The 17,997-nt window shown below is 31.3% G+C and overlaps 1 protein-coding gene across 1 annotated transcript; it reads right to left on the bottom strand.

Annotated features, from left to right (window-relative positions):
- Positions 1-9,861: 9,861 nt before the first annotated feature.
- LOC143913895 (glutathione S-transferase-like) lies at positions 9,862-12,752 on the bottom strand. Its single transcript, XM_077433944.1, has 4 exons — positions 12,543-12,752; positions 11,569-11,709; positions 10,793-10,932; positions 9,862-10,638 (listed from the first exon to the last, which is right to left on the bottom strand). The coding sequence occupies exons 1-4, from the start codon at positions 12,661-12,663 to the stop codon at positions 10,465-10,467; spliced, it is 576 nt and encodes a 191-aa protein (XP_077290070.1). The 5' UTR covers positions 12,664-12,752; the 3' UTR covers positions 9,862-10,464.
- Between the last annotated feature and the right edge of the window lie 5,245 nt (positions 12,753-17,997).

Here is a 17,997-nt window from a genome sequence, read left to right as displayed (position 1 = left end):
ATAAGAAGAAATTGAAATTTACAAATATAAAAAACAAATGAAAAAGGTAAATACAAAATAAACAAATGAAAAGGAAAAGAATGAAAGCTATAATATGATTAAATAGCACATTACATAACTAAACTAAAGTATAAAAATAATGGAAATATTGAAAAAATAGAATAGGAGAAAAAATGAATCAATCGGTCAAGATTCTCTTGATGTTAGACCTGAATTGATGTAGGGAAATACCAAACAGATCAACCTCATTCAGCTCTCCGTTAAACATACGATAAACGCGCTGCAGATAAAAATATTTTTGGGAATTAGTATTGAAAGGATCAAGTGAAAAGAGTGCAACGCGTCTAGAGTATCGAACTGGGATTCTGAAATTAACCTTATTCAGTAAATCAGAACAATCAAGAAAACCATTTATGAGCTTAAAGAAGAATATAGCATCAGAATGTCGTCTCCTGACAGAAAGATTGTTAAAAGAAAGGATTTTTAAAATGTCGGAAACAGTAGAATGGGTATAGGTAGGAAAAAGGTAGCGTAAGGATTTAATAAATTTAAGTTGAACTTTCTCAATACAATTAATATGGGATAAATAAAAAGGTGATTTTTATCGTATCATTTAATAACACTGAGCAACAAAAAAAAATACCATTTATAAAAAAAATAAGCATTTAAATTGCAATTACCGCTTGAGTTAGTACGTTTAGATAAAAAAAAATATTGAGATAGAAAACCAATCCTTATAAACGTGGTAAAATAACAAATTTGCCAAATAAATGAAAAATAGCACGGAAAAAAAATCCGTAAAAAAAAATATATTTTTGACTTTTAAAATTCGCTAGACAATTAATTAGAAGTATTTTAAAGCAATGAAATATAACAATTAATAGGAAAAATATCTGACTATTAATTCCAATACTCACTTTGAGCGTAACAATCCTAAATTTTGAGTTAAAGACCGCAAAAGCCAAAAAACTGTAAAAATCGCGGATTTTTTTAAACGCTCATATATCGTAATCGATCACCCACCAACAAAAATAAATATCATATTCGAATTCAGTGGGTCAAACTTAGTAAAGATTGGCTAGTCTCCGCTCTGATAACTCAAAAACGTGATTTTTTGTTGCTCAGTGTAATCAGTCATCTTATGATTGATTAATTTAAATTTATACTAGTAGTTATTTATGTATATTACATAAATTTGTACTTTATCTATCTACCATACGTAGCAATAATATATGAAGTTTTGTGATCATGTGAAAATTCAAACTCGAAATTTTGACCTAGAAAAAGTGTGTGTGCCTGTGAATTTTGGGGATTTTTTGAACACCATTCGTCCCATCGAACTGAAACATACATCCATACATATATATGTATGTAGTTTCGGTTACTGAAATTCTTATCGATTTGACATTATTTTTTTTATCGACACAGTGTGTCTGTGTGTGTTAGTATGTGTGTCAATGTATTTTGGGGATTTTTAAAATTATTTTCTATTTCGAGATAACTCAAAGTATGCGAGAAATAGGACAGGTTGCCAATTTGTTGGAACCGTTACAATGAAATCAGATAAAATGGAAAACTCTGATAGGAAACGATCGACATATTCAAGGTCTGGGCCAGTAGCATCGCGCCAGGGATTGAACCCGTGACCATTTAGTTGATAGTATTACACGCTAACCACTGATCTATGCTTCTGGTTATGTATAAAAAGATATGTATGTATGTGAGCATGTTTGTATGAAGACATAAATCGTAATAATGGTTATTGAATTGTACGTATGTCGAAACACATTTTAATGCATTTTCCCGTAATGGAAAAGCGATTTTCTCTCCTCGGCGTGGCGATAAAACCTTTCGGGTCTCACCTAGGGATGTTCAAGCCCCGCCCGCCCCGCTCTACAGCCTCCCCCTCCCGAAAAGCGTTATCTCCTCATAAATCCACCCGCAACCTTAATCCTGATAAGGCGACATTCGTTTCGCACTTTAAACTAAGTGCTCCCTTAAAACACATTTCGCCGACGGGTTTTTACAGGAAACGACTCGGGAGGCTTCAATTACAACCGAACCCGACCAAACTCTGTATGTATGTACATAGGAGCATACATATGTCCTCTTTGTGTATGAATTATAGCGCGACTCGTATCATAATTCTCATGTGTAAAATTCAAACGTCAATTAAACGTGACGAACGTCATTGGTTCGAGTCGATAGTTCTAATTGTCCGTTGGACCTTAGCCGTCAAAGTGTTATTTATCTCGCGAAACCAATATATCAATTAACATATGTATGTACGGTGAATACATACATATGTATGTACATATACATATACTACATAGTATATTCATATGTATATTGCCGTTTTTCGGATTCGATTTTGGGATTTTATTTTCGATGATATTATGCGGAATGTTAATCGATGCTCGCTAATTAAACTGTATTTTAAGCAAAATTAAGCAGTATCTTTCTCGAGTTGTGCGTTAAAGTTTTTCGTTAAAATGAATTATACGCCAAGTTTGGGTACCGCCGAGCAGGCGATTAAGATTAACAAGTCGTAAATCTATCGTTTTTTTGGCTCGAGGAAAGTTTTGAATTTTATCACAGCAATACTGACGTGGGGGAGGGGGGGGGGTCACCGAAGTGGTTAAAAATTACTTTTCAGCTTTTCGGATTCTTGAACATGAATGATAAAATATAATACATATGTATGTATGTATGTACATACACATAAAATAGCGATTGTACATACACATAAAAACTGGTATCGAGTTAGCTATGTATGTACATGTACATATGTATGTACATTCCAATAATACTGAAATTTCCCTCTATCGGTACTATCGTAAAAAAATCTCGCTAACAGTAAAACCGATATGTATTAATGAAATTAGTGCAGTAGAATTCAATTTGTTACTAATAAATTATAAATCAGTTAACTGCCGGCTTATCATTAATTATTTAATTCAATTACTTTTAAAAATTATTTCCTCAATTAATTACAAAATAATGTGTCGGGTCTTTCAATACTCCGCGAGTTACTGATCAGTGAGTGTCAAAAAAAGTAAATAAGTTTTTGGGTGCTTTGAAGAATTTTTGTGTATAAGAAGTGGTTTTAGCTTTTAAATTATTTATAACCATTAAATGTATGTACGTAGGGGAATAATTGTAAAGTAAAAATAATAGGTTTAAGTCGACGAGGCTTCTGATTGTTAACAGTCAGTTATAAATCAATATATGTATTCGAAAATAGTTTCAGGTATAGTTAAGATATGTTCGGCATATTTTAGTTTTGATTTTAAATTTATGATACACTTAGCGGTTTCTTTAAATGCAGGGAAAAAATGACACTGAGAGTCAACTTACATATTCTATGAGTAATCCGTATAAAAGAGCAGATACAACGTTTTCTTCTGAACTAAAAATAATTTAATAACTAGCATAAACACAACGATAAAGGGAAACATAAAATATAAAATTTTCACCAGTACATATTCATCTTTTTCTGTATTGAAATGAGAGAGTGAAAAAAGTAATTTTTACCATTGATCAAGTATTAGCCTGTGAGATGCAAAGGGGCGGTATACAGTCGCGTTTGGAAAGCTAGCTGTCATCGCTTCGATCTGACACAAGATTCCGATGTAATTTTGAATGAGTTCGTTACTAGCTTATTTCATGCTATGTCAGTAAAATATGAAAACGATCTAAAGATTGGAAGTGGTTTAAAATCAGATCACAAATCTTTGACGGTAAGAAATTTCACTGGATTGACAGAGTGAAGCTAATAAAAAGCTTCTTAAAATATTATAAGTCAAATGAAAAAAATCGAAGTGAATGTATTTCGGTTGTCTCGATAGTTTATTTTGCACTACCGATAATACTGAAGTTCAAATTTTGACCAAAAACCGGTACGTATATTGTTGAAAGCTATAATGAGCTGTCAAATGTACATATGAGCCGTTATAAATATTTGAAAGTGACATAAGTCTATTTTTCTTCATCCCGAGAAATATTTCGCAAAACATTAAATATAATGCTTTGCGTTTAACAATATTTAAACTGGTAATAATAATTAATACTGGTGGCCTGTAATACGACTGTTCTGCTTTTCCGAGATTCTGGACGTATTGAATTAAAATAAGTTATAACAATTTGTGAATTAAGTCGAACAGAAATAGTTTTTTTGAATCTGAAAATTGAATTTCTGCCACTTTCAAAGATAACGGCTCATATGTCTATTAAAATGAAAGTGTTTTGTTATATTACACCATACATATACATATAGGCACTTAAAAGTTTGATTCATAATTTTTTTATAAAATTTTAATTATATTCATAATTATAATTCATTGGAAAAAAGTATGTGATGAATTACATATGTTTAAATGTTGAAACGCTATCGTTTGATATGAATGTCAATTTCGGAGACGTAATTGAAAATCCTTAAAAAAATAATTAATATATTTCTTAACGTCTGTTGAAAGTGTGCTTGACATGAAAAAAGAGTCGTTTTCACATCTCAAGATTACTGATAGTGAAAGTTTGCACGGAAAGTGTTATGTGTTATGAAATTTTCTCAAGATATTTTACTGATGAAATGTTGATTTAATACATATTATAATATTATATGTATTTTGAAAGTAATTGGATGCCGAAGAGAAATTAATGATCTCATGTTAAGCTTTAGCTTTATTAATGACTTCTTCCACGCAGGGTTTCTTCAATTACTACTGTCCGTCCGCAAAAATAATAGAATAATAATATTAAATAAAATGGATACGATGGTTATGATACCGTGAATTGTGAATACTTTCCCGCTCTGTTTTATATCGGGGCTAATTAACGAAACCCATACGACAGATAAAGAGATTGACGTTTTTCTTGTTAAATTTTATGAAATGTGCGAGAAGTCGTGGTTAACGGTACCGGGAAAAGGTAAAAATTCAAAATCGCCGAGATTTACTTTCACATTTAACGTGCCCGATAACGTATTACACGGACACAATAACGTCGTTATATCGGTAATTACGGTCGATCGAATAAAATATATCATCAACTCCACATACGTATGCATGTATGTACATGTATTGTATATATGTACATATGTACTACAGTACTTCTCGAGATTTTTCAGTTATACTATCAAGTGAAAACATAATCATTTTTCCATTTGTTCCGCGTCGGTTTTCACAGTCGTTATCGTATGAGCGACACAACGAGTATTCGTATTATTATTATCAGCATAAACATCGGAGAGTGTGGTGAAATTATTTTTATTACTACTGTTATTATTAGAAAAAAATAGATAGGACGAGTGTGGAGCATGGAATATACAATGTATTATATGTGTATATACATACATACATACATATGTATGTATGTAACTCGTCCCAGATTAAAGGATTACTTTTGCGCTGTACGAAAAACCTACTTTTACGAGCTGGGTAAGCAGATTACTTCTGGGTTTGTAATCAGATTAGCGAGTTAGTTTTGTTTCTTGCTTTTTAATCTGAATGCTCATCCAATTTTGTTTCGAATTTTTGCGAAAATTAAATTTATTAAAGAAAGCGTGTAATGAAATTATGCAACGGAAATTCTATTGGTGTAAAAATGTGCAAATATTTTATGTACAATTTATTTTAACTAATGTATTATTTGTTTGTTTTTTTTTCACGTTATCCAAATCTGTGTATTCGAATACTTTTTGAACGAACTTATTTTATTTTTATTTTCAAACATTATTATCTACAGCATTATTATTTTCTATTAGGATTCTGTTGAAATCTTAAAAGTGTCTTGACCTTTCTAAAACTTCATATTAATTAAAAGCTTACTGTTTGATATTGGATATTCGAATAATTCGAATATTTGTTAGCCCTATATATAACAATATAGTTTTCAAGTATAGTATGACTGTATGAAAATTTATTGTTAAATTCTTGATGATTTATTTTTGCATTGAAAAAATCAGAGATTTGACGAGCGGAATTTTTTTTTAAATGTCGAAAGTATATAAATGAATAAGATTAAATACGAAATAAATAAGTACATATATATTTAGTATAATGATCATGAATACAGAATACGTTTTGTCATTTAATTAACGCATCTTTTCTCGTGTTTTCCCAAATGTAATTAAACCGGTACACTTCAAATAAGGAAAATATTTTTTTTCCGCTTGAAAACAATTCCATGTACACATAGGAAATAATAAAAAGTATTTTTTTTAACGTGTATTCGTTGATTTTTTTTTTAGTTTAAAAAATTTTTTATGGATGTAAATATGTACATACATACATATATTGTGTAGAAAAATATTTGAATTTTATGAAATTTAAAGAAAAAATTGAAAATATATATACCACTAGCTTAATTACCCGGCTTCACTCGGTATTTGTAATATAAACCGCTTAAACATGACTAATCTTATATGTAGTGAACATTTTATTTTATTAAATTTATTTGAATAGTTTTATTTTATATAAATTTATTTGAATACTCTTTTGTTTTTTTTTTTTATTAAATTGACTGTCACGAATAAACAAATATAATATATGTATATAGTAAGTCTCTTATAAAAAATTATATGTACACCCCCGGGGTTTGCACCCCCTAGGGCTCCCCTCTCGGCGTCTGCGTCCCCTAGGGGGCGAAGCCATAGGGAAAAAAGCGAATTATTTGTTCGATGGCGTCAGAACTATAGACTGTTGACGAAAAATACGTAGGTACATAAATACATACATATACGAACAAACTTTAGTGTTTTCGTTGACGAAAAATACGTAGGTACAAGATACATAAATACATACATACATACATACATAAATAAGAACAAACTTTAGTGTTTTATATAGTAGATTTCGCAGGTTTAGTAATAAATATTGTACCTACGAGTATTAAATAGAATTTGAAAAAAAAATAAAGTATCTAATTATTCAATATTACGTTGAATTTACCACGTAAGGCATACTTTTTAAAATGAAAATTGCAGTAAAAAATATATACCACAAAAAAGAGAATATGGTAAAAACATTATTTAATAATAAATCTTCAATTTCATTGTAGACATAGCGCGACGAGCGAATACAATTTGTCTTAATATGCAAATCTTGCAACGATTTCAATAGTGTTTTGGTCAAACAACCAAATGATAAATTTGACACAAGTTGGCACATTCAAGCAAAGAATAAATGCGAAAATAAGAAATGGAAAAACCAAACCAAATAAAACAACAAAGTTCGCATAAAATGTGGAACGTTCACACGTCACGTCACTAATGAGGTTTCTTGTATTATACGTATGTAATATGTGTGGCATACGCAATGCTGTATTTATTATACGTCAATATTTTGGCACAGCGATACTCACCCTTCAAAGCATTGTGTCGGCACGAGAATATGTTGCAAAGAGAGAATGCGAATCCTAAGTATTGGCACTACATCTGTATGAAGCGATCACTAATTATTTATTTATTGTTTTTGTTGACAGTCGGTGCTTGTTTATTTACAGTGCTTTTGGTACAGTACACGATTGAGTGAGTTTCACATTGGTGTGAGGGTGCTAATGGTGCAATGGTATTTTATGATGGATAATTATTATATGGTGGTTGAATGTGCATGTGACGGGTGCCGTATCCAAACTGAGACTGCCCGCAAAGAAGTAAGTGATTTGTCCGCCACCAACTGAGCCAAAGAAAAGTAATTGGACACAGTTAAACACCTGTAAACGCGACGTAGTGGAAAATCGTAGTAACTGGCGTTTTCAGATCATGAAAAAAGTGTCATCGTGAAGCTACGAGCTATTATTAATTAATGGTGAGTGTATGAGATAATCGTTTTTATTATATGTAGTGGTTATATGTTTTCGCTGCACTTTCTAGCAATGATAGGTAGTTGCCTTGGTGACTTAAATTATACCAGAAAAGACCTAAAAGTTGAACTCTAGTGTTTGTGACTAATAGCCAGCAGTATATATAGTTTGGTGGTTGCGTTAATGCTAACCACCACCGAGTTCGATCCCGTGGGTTGACCTCGATTGAAAGGAACTTATTCCGAGTATTGTTTATAGTGTTGCTGGTCAGACTTGAATATCTGTGACTCCAAGTCAATCGTTTCCTATCAGGGTTTGTCAATTTATTTGTTTTCATTGTTGACACAGTTCTTCAAATTAGAAAAAAAGCCATCCTTCCTACTATGTCACAATATGATTTCAAAAAATCATATATATGTACAAATTAAAGGGTGCGATTTAACTGTACATTAAGAAAATTACCTCGTGTCTTAAAAAAAATGTTTGTGCATTGAAAAAAATATTTTGGCATTATAAAATATGAAGCGATCATTCGAAAAAATAGATTTTAGCATTAGAATAGATACAAAAAGTGGCAACATTGCAGTCAACTGTCAAAAGTATTTACTTTTGTTTACGTATTACGTATGAATATGAATGATGATGTTAGGTGACGAAGGTCGCAAGCCGAAAAGTAAAAAAGAAGGAATCCTGTAGAAAGAAGCGTTGGTCGTTGTTGGTTCGTATTTTGGTATTCGCGACGTTGCCGATACAGTTCATCTGTCATTTTATTGCACATTTCATCCGCTTTTTAAGTAGCAAATAATTTTTTCCATGATCACAGCAAAGTTTCTAATGCAATCTGTATCTATCATTTAGAAATGCACACTATTTTTTTTATGTACAGAAACCTTTTTTAATTTTTTTAAAAAAATTTGAACAATTTTTTTAAAAGCTCATTTATTTTATAAAATGGACGTTTAAATTGTTCCCCAAATTAAATACAAAGGATAAATGTTTGATAGATTTGATAAATTTACATTTTCGCCATCTTCGTTTTATTTTTATAAATCGCCAAATTTCAAGATGCGAAAAACTCGAAATTTACGAGGCAATTATGGTGAAATTTGCAGCATTTTATTAATCAGCGAATTCAAGATGCTGCAAACTCGAATATTGCGTTAAATAGGACAGGGTGGCCAACTCGCTGTAGCCGTTTAAATGATAACAAATAAATTGGCAAACTTTGATAGGAAACAATCGACCTTGGAGTCACATATCCAAGGTCTGCCCAGCAGAATAGCCAGGGATTGAACCCGTGACCACACAATTGTAAGCATTACTATGTAAGATCTATGCTGTTGGTATGCTAGAAAATGTCATATTTTACAGTACATTTCTACTAACAGTACTTACTAACATTTCTCGCATAAAATCAGTTTATAAATATGAAAATTTTCAGGCAATACTATTCACCTTCGATTTTAAAATGTGTTTTCCCCCACTCTTTTCATAATTTTGGCACGATCGGTATTCAGATTGTCCTCGTGATGAAAATGTAAGTAATCAGTGTGGCCTTAGATAGATATTTATATTTTCTATGTGAAAAAAATCCGGATACGTTTACACTATGAAATGCACTATGCATAATTTCCATTGCATTGCACGCATAGCGTGTTATAATATAATGAAATGTTTCCATGTACTGTAATTAGTTTGTATAGATCTAGCTGTATTATACGAAGGGCGCTCTTGAAAATATTCATGTAAATTTTTTTTCACTATTTATTATATAATCTTGACCGAAGGCTAATTTTAGATTTGAATTTGAAATTGAGTTCAATCTTAGCATAGCTGGAATGGTTGACCTAAAGACCTTATCGTCCGTTTTGCCCTCTGGGCTAATTCAGTTAATGCACCTACGGAGTCTGCACATGCAAGTGAACGTTTATATGTTTTCTTTCAGACTCGCTAAGCCAGCAACTGATTTTAATCCACTTTGAACCGATGACATCAACACATTCAATGAAATCATTCATGCTGTATTGAAAAATAGCCTTTTCAGTGTTTTTGTATTTATTTCCATTCGATTCAGGAGAATTTAAATACATATGTATGAATTCGTCACATTGCAAAGGTTACCAGTGAATCTTAATGCATTTGAACTGTCTGGAATATATGGGAGTGAATATTATTACCATGTCATTGTTTTCATATGACCATTGATGAAATGATTTGTTGTTATTATTTTTATGATCGAAAACCATCTGTGCCATTGGTTAATTGAGAAACGATCATGTCGAAGTACGTCATGTCGATATTGAACGAGACGCTTTTCGATGTTCGACGGCGAAAAAGTATTTAATTTAGCTATGCGGATTGCATTTTACAAGTAATTGAATCATATGCAAATTTTGAATCTAATGAAATTTCCTTCAGTTGATGGAACTTGTGGGCGGGAACAATTTTAATGGGTTTTGATGAACAATTTCCGTCTCAGGTACGACGTAGTTGCCCATTTTCTAAAATTGTTCAACCTGCACTACATATAAATTTCACAGATATGTGTGTATTGTAAAATTCATTTGAAAATTTAAGAGTTTTTACTTTGAACTAAAAAGAAAATTCGTATAAATGGAATTATTTATTTGAATTCGTTTCTGTAAAAAAAATGTTTTATTTTTGTCAGATCTGATTCTTAGATTCCCTCTTTGAGATGTAATCTTTGATCTCGGGTAATTCCCAAATCTTCTTAGCCAGCCTAAGCAGGGCAGGATATTTTCCATCTATTACGTTCACTCCGAGGTAGAATTCGAGGACCTCAATTGCACCGACGAAAAAAAAATCCAACCAAGTCAACTGAAATGTAATATATGTATATTTGAATTAAAATAGGCCATAATTTAATATGTACATATACATATGAGTGCATACGGAGGTATGAAAAAAAATTCGAGATTCTCTTTTGCGATTTGTGTCAAAGAGATCTGCATTTTTAGGACGCGCTTTGTACCTTTTTGGAAAAGTGTCCTCCATTATCGTTGACGATCTTCTCAAAGGATGCGAAACAACAGTCGAAAACGTTCTTTTTCATGTGTTCGAACATTTCGCTTTTCTTTTTCTTGTCGGTTTCTTTATACCACGTTTCCACAACTGGAAAAAAATCCTTACACATATTATTTAGTATATATGTTACAGTTGAAGTGATTCTTTAACATATATATTTCGTTTAACTCACGTAAGTTGATTAATGTGGAAATTACATTCTAACTTAAACTTAACTGAAAATACAGTTAAGCTATAAGTTGGTACCAGGTTAGATGCAGATAAAAATCGACTAGTAAATTGAGTCGGAAAGTCACATTTTTGTTATCGTAATACGGTACTAATTACCTTTACTCGTAATATCTAGCAAATATTAATGCATTATTGAATTCTAAAGTATTCGTAAAAACATCAGAGCTGACAAAACAAAATTGTTATATTACAACTGGCGGACACTGTTGAATGCGTATTTACGCTTGTAGAGATAACATTTACTAGTTGAATTGTATTGAAATATGAATGACCTAAAACGCCAGTTGGAATATATTACTACTGATAATACACTTCGACTGTAACATATACATAAGTACACAGATAGCTACATACATCTGTATATGCCTAATATCATTTTTTTATTATAATATATAACTTAATGTTAAATACATATATAAGGAAAATTCGTTGATTGATTTTTTTGCCTGCTTTGAAGCAATAAATATATATTTTGTGTAAAATACTACGCACTTTTTAAAATTTCATATATTTTAAAGGCAATGGTGTCCAAATTGGCGTCGATCCAATGATCTCCCGTAATCAATCCGGACACTGCACCAATGCAACGTGCCACTGCAACTGCATGGTTAATTTCCATCGACTTGTCTCCATCTAGGAATTAGAATTGATTTAAAAAGAAAATGTTAAAATTTCTAGACACATTCAATTGACTAGAATGTAACGATGATGAATGTGCACATGTTTCGCCGATAAAAGTGCATTCGTCGATTCGTCATTGTGTGATAGTGGTAAATAAAAAAAGAAATGTTATCGCGAGGTCACATTTATAATAACTTTGCCGAACCAAAAACGTTTTTGCACGTATTTTGTTTCGACCGATGTGAAATTGTAATGCGGATTGTGATTTAATTGCAAATTTACGATCATGATTTAATGATGTGAGTGACAATTTGATCGTTGATTGTGTTGCTTGCTGTATGCTTGCAATTAATTATAATGTACACATATTACAAAGTTGGAAATTCCTGTAATGTATGATGATATAGGATTTGTATATAATAACATTAAATAATTAGCAATTTAATAAAGAGAATTATGTATATTATTTGATAAGCTATGTTATAGAATTACATATCAGAAAATTTGTCGTATTTTGCTACACGATCATAAATTATTTATCAAATGAACCCAAAAATATAAATATTAATTAAATTTGATATGGTTGCTATGAACTTAATGCGATGTAATATATTGCTTATTTTTTTTATATTGTTGACACATACATTTATATTTTGAAGAAAACTGTTCTGTGTATTAATTTTAAAGTCAAATTTGAAAAGTTCAAGGAACAATATTCAATAGTAACTTATAGTTTGAGTGTGTATAAGAAATATTGAGTACATAGACTGTTTATATGTGCGTGGCAGTTTCATTTTTGCATGAATATTAATGGAATGAATGAAGATGAAAATAAAATTGAATACCATCTATGGTCTTGAGCCACTGTTCGATAGTTTGGCGCAAATTGCCCAATTTTTCACCGGCGAAATGTAATAAATATCTTATGCTTTCAGCGGCTCCGTGTTTTTCAGTGTTCACAGACATGCTGAGATGTTTTGTGACCGACAGTTCAATTAAAACTGAGGTCGGTTGTGTTTTTTTGACACATCAGACGAAAAATTTGAATTTTGTGCGCTTACCTGAGGCAATTTAATCTTTATTAACAGACCAGCTCGAAAACAAACCGCGGGTTATCTTAATTTTGTGTAACGTATTGTTGTATTATATATTAATTTGTCGTTTGAGCTTATATTAAACAAAACAAAACAAAATCAAATGAGTCGGGTTGCTGAGTAAAGCAGTTAAATTAATAGTTAAACTGTCAACGACACGGATGCGGTTAACCGACGTTGGCATATCCTGCAGTGACAGGACGATCAAACATCTTAATATCCTTTTCTCGGTATGGGGTTGGAGGCTTTTCTTCTCATCACTGTGGAAACTACGTATGTACATATATATGTAAGTGTTCGTTAAGTAGAAAATTGCCTTTGAAGTAGAAAAAAGAATATTAAAAATGAATGGATCGCATATTCTTTTTTAGAAACGAAGTATTCAAGTGGTAAATACATATTTAGTTTCGTGTCTCGTTACTATGTATATATACATATGTACATATGGTATATACATGTGTTCGTTGACTCAGTGCAATGTGCATTTAAAATGCATGAAGCGGTCCATGATGTTATGAATATTTAATGTGAACTTGGTTTTTGTGAATAATTAGTATAAAATATGTATCGCCATGATTTTATTCAAACTACATATCTTTATATGATATAATATTTTAGTTATATTTTTGTATGAATATGTGTGTGTGTGTGTATTATGTACTATTAAGTACTATAAAGTTTTTGTCATTAATCTTAAGATGTCGTTAAAATTATAATATGTAACGTTCATACTTTTGGATTTATGTTTGATCTACCTGCATAAGAATAATTGTTGCAAATTTGTTGCATTGTTATCGATTACACAGAATAGCAAAAACTAATTATCGGATGTTATATTATATATGGAGTCTATTTCATTGGTATTAAACAATGAATTCAACAACGTTAAATATTTTTTTAGTTTTATCAATTTATGGAGTATATATTTTGAGATAAACAGAATATGATAAGATAAAATTGCGATTCGGCGTCTTTCTTTAAATTTGACATTAATTTTGAGAATGTCCCGTGACAAAATGAACAATTTTTGATATATTATTGGTATACGTTATCGCTCAGACTGAAATTAACGATAAAATAAAAATGAGACAGTTTTTACAAGAAATAAATACTGATACATTTAGTTCGTATTTGTAATTTTTTGTGAAAATATTATTATAGACCTTTGAAACAATTCAATTGTCATCCAATATTCATTATGAATTATTTTAGTTTTTATTGCCCTAAAAAAATAAATGAATTTGATAACTGTTTATATGTTTACCTTTAATATTCAGTACATAGACCGAAGACGGGTTTTAGAAGGGCCCTTAATAGGTTTTTTTATCTTTCATCTGAGAGAAGCTGGCTAGTAATAAGTAGAGTATAAAGTTTTAATATTGATGTAAGGTTGTATTATTTATCGGAGCGTTGTGTTGTGTCGTTTTTGTTAAAACGCACTCAGCTCTTAATTAAACTGTCGATTTTCGACGCCATAATCTGAAATTCAATATCTCTTTCTCTCTCTATCTCTCTTTCTCTCCCTCTCTGTTCATTCGATCATCCGTTCATAATGAAGAAATACAAGCCTTAATAAAATATTGTTCTAAGAAAATAATCCACCTTTGAACTTTGAGAAATTGTGTTGACATCGTGAAACTTAAATCCGATTTTCTTGAGAGATTTCGTCCGAACGTTTTCGACTAAATGTAAATCGATGTAAAAGCAATCATATCCATTTATAAATGTAATATTAAGAATACGACGGTAAAAATATCGTTATTAATTTAATAAATAGGCTTAATGAAAAACTCAGTACAGTGAAATTTCAATCAAACAGCACAGATATCAATTTCAATTCTCAATGTTGATCTTTAATAAATATATTTAAGAAATTTTCTATCAAATTATATATAATATAATAATGAAGGTCCGTTCGGATGAGACAAATTAGTATATACATATGTATATGTATGTATGTACATATGTTACAGTCGAAGTGTATTTTCAGTTGTAATATATACCAGCTGGCGTTTTAGGTCATTCTTATTCGAATACAATTCTACTAGTAAATTATATCTCTTCAAGCAAATATAATTTCAGCAATGTATTTTTTTTTCCAGTTGGAATGTAATTCGCCATATGAATCAACTTACGTATGTGAGATGGAATATATTCTAACTAGTCAAAATATATTACAACTGAAAAATACACTTCAACTGTAACTTATACATACACACATAGTCATACTAGATCAAAATTCTAATAAAAATATATTTTCAAGTCCATGTTCCGTCTTTGCCTAGTCTGGACGGATCTTCATTCACCTTCATATTCCCTTTTATGGATAGGGAAAAAAGGATAGCAGAATCCAAATGTGAAACCTTCGACTTATATTATATGTATGTATAAGTCGGACGATAGCCGAGGCAGGTGGTCAGCTTCGTGGATGATGCAAATATTTGGTACATTACCACCAATGATTCTCTAGAATCTAGAGAAAATAAAAAAAAAAACCATCTAGACTATAGATGATTTTTTATTATTTATTTTGAAATGCTTTTTATTGTTTATAAATTATGTTCACAATACATCTTATGTATATTACATATGTATACATATGTAATAACTACTGATTTACTGATTATTTTCTATTTTACAAGTTTTTTTTCCGATATTATTTATAGTATTATCTTATTTTAATGTTATTGTACAGCATAATAGGAAAAAATGTGCAAAATTCTATTTACAATTCTTATATACATATGTATGTTCATAATATATTTAGTACATAATCTTTAAAGTAGGTACTCTTTAAAGTCGACGATATAAAGCAGACGGTGCTTAGGTAATCTGTGTTTATTCTCTAGATGGAATAAATTTTAAATATATTATATCTATAATATGTATGTGTTCTACTATTTGACCGACACGTCAGATTAAAATATCAATGTTATGATGTATCTTTCGAGATTTTAATCTTATCATTATTGACAGCCGTTTGTTTAATGAAGTATCTATAAAATTGCGCATTGCATCAATTTTTTGTGCTAACATGAAACATAAATATAATACAACGAAAGCGCTCAATGCATGTGCATATGTAAGATTCCATACACAGTACATTGTAATATTTTTCTTCGATTGATAACATCTGAGATTCTCGTATTTGTATCAAATTATTTTACCAGATATTCCACATTCCAAGCAAAGTTCTAATATCGTAATCGTCGCCGTTAAATTAAACACACCGCTTCTCAAAAGATTATATTACAAAGTTGTCAAGTGCTTCAGGTGGGTTAGTTTTAAAGGGAATTCAACGCCGCAACTTTGCGGCATATCATATGTGTCAACGTCAACGCCGACAATGGGGTTTAATAAGACCAGATACAGATTGGGTCTCTTTGATGCGGTCGCACCCTTTTCGGGTTAAGCCCACAGGTTGACCCCGGCACAAAGGCAAGTGATCCCCGCGAAATAACACACACACACACCCACACACCTAAATATTCGCATACACATTCGGAGAAAGCAAAAGAGGAAAAAAAGGAGTAGGAGAAGAAGAAGAAGAAGAAGAAGAAGAAGAAGAAGTAGTGGTAGAAGAGAATACAAAAGGGCTCTTATCGGGGTGAGATCTCGCGCGTCCTGCCTGACAAATTCCCACCATTTCACGGGGGTGGCCATTCAGTGCACGCCGTTGTGCCTTTTCCATTCTCTTTGCCGTTTTCACTCCGCGTCGGACATTTTTCACCACCTCTGATGACAGATCGCTCCGATATCATTATATCACCAAGGGCGACGTCACACTCCTTTATGCAAAAGCGTGAAAGTCGCCAAAGTCACACTCAAATCCTTCGCCATCATGCTCCCTCCCTTTCCTCAGTCCCGTTCGCCTTTGCGCCAAAAGAAAAATGAATGGATGCCGTCACTATGGTCCATTTATTTTCAGTACAAGGAATATGTTAGTATTTTTGATGATATTTTTCAGTTTGTTCTACATAACACGTAATCTAGGTATTTTATTTTCATATACATACATACATGTTACCAGGGCTCAAAATGGTGCAAGAAACGTAGCTCTCCCTCAAGTGAAAAATCCAATATTTTCGTACCTTATCGTAAATCGTTCAGTTTTGCATGTCTCTCTGATGCGAAAATTTGAATTTAGCGAACGTATCAAGTAAATCAGTAATGATTAATTTGAGAAACTCTGACTCATTAAAAGGTCATAAATGAATACATATATACATATGTATATATGAAGACTTTTGAAAATACTCTTCTTCGAACAGTGGCCTATAAGCAATAGCTCATATTCTTCCCCCGGGTTTTCTCAAACATTCGAAAAAAAATTTCGGTTGTGGCGCACGCTTGTAAGAATATATAATAAGGATAATATTGTATTTCTGATTAAGAAATATTTATTGAAAGTAAAAAATGAAATCATATAGAGGCGCAAATTTTTCTTTTTACCTCAGGTGACAAAATGTCATGTTTTGAAAATTATCGAGCTCTACCATTCGTGAAAATTTTTCTTTCGAGCCCGGTATGTTAAAGTAAAAGTTCCGCAGATGTACATACATATATATTGTGATTCTTAGGCAAAGCCTAGATCACTGATACTCTTATATACTCATACTCTTAATCAAATAGATACTCTTATATACTGATTCAATGATATTCTAAGCCAAAGCCTAGATTTCACTGACGCTATTAGAAAAGACTTACATAGGATGTATTGTGAAAATATTTTGTAAGCAATAAAAAACCTTCTAATATAAAAAAAACGTGTATTTTAGTTTCCTTAATTTTTTTTATAATTATTCGTCACTTACATACATGAAGGCTTCAATATGCATACATAGTTTACATAACCTAACCATTATAATAAGTAAAATAAATTTTAGTGAAAAAAAAACACTGCATATCGATAGGCATGGAGATGAAATTTAAAGATTAATGATAGTATGATAGTATATATAGATGTATGAGAAAGATATAATATTGTTTCTGATTTTATTTAATTTATTTTATAAGAATATATGGTTGTTTTGAGTTAGTTGGATATTGCACAAGATATACATATGTACGGCCAAGTTTTAAGAGAAGATTTAGCCCTTTGAATATTCAGAATCACTCGAGGAATAATGCTGGGTATATATGAATGTATGTAATTTTTTTTGGGCTTAGAAATATGCCCCTAAAGTCGTTGTATAAATGGTTCTTT

This window comes from Arctopsyche grandis, chromosome 6, assembly GCF_051622035.1.
Source record: "Arctopsyche grandis isolate Sample6627 chromosome 6, ASM5162203v2, whole genome shotgun sequence".
Lineage (NCBI taxonomy): Eukaryota > Metazoa > Arthropoda > Insecta > Trichoptera > Hydropsychidae > Arctopsyche > Arctopsyche grandis.
This window is presented reverse-complemented; position numbering and strand designations above follow the sequence as displayed.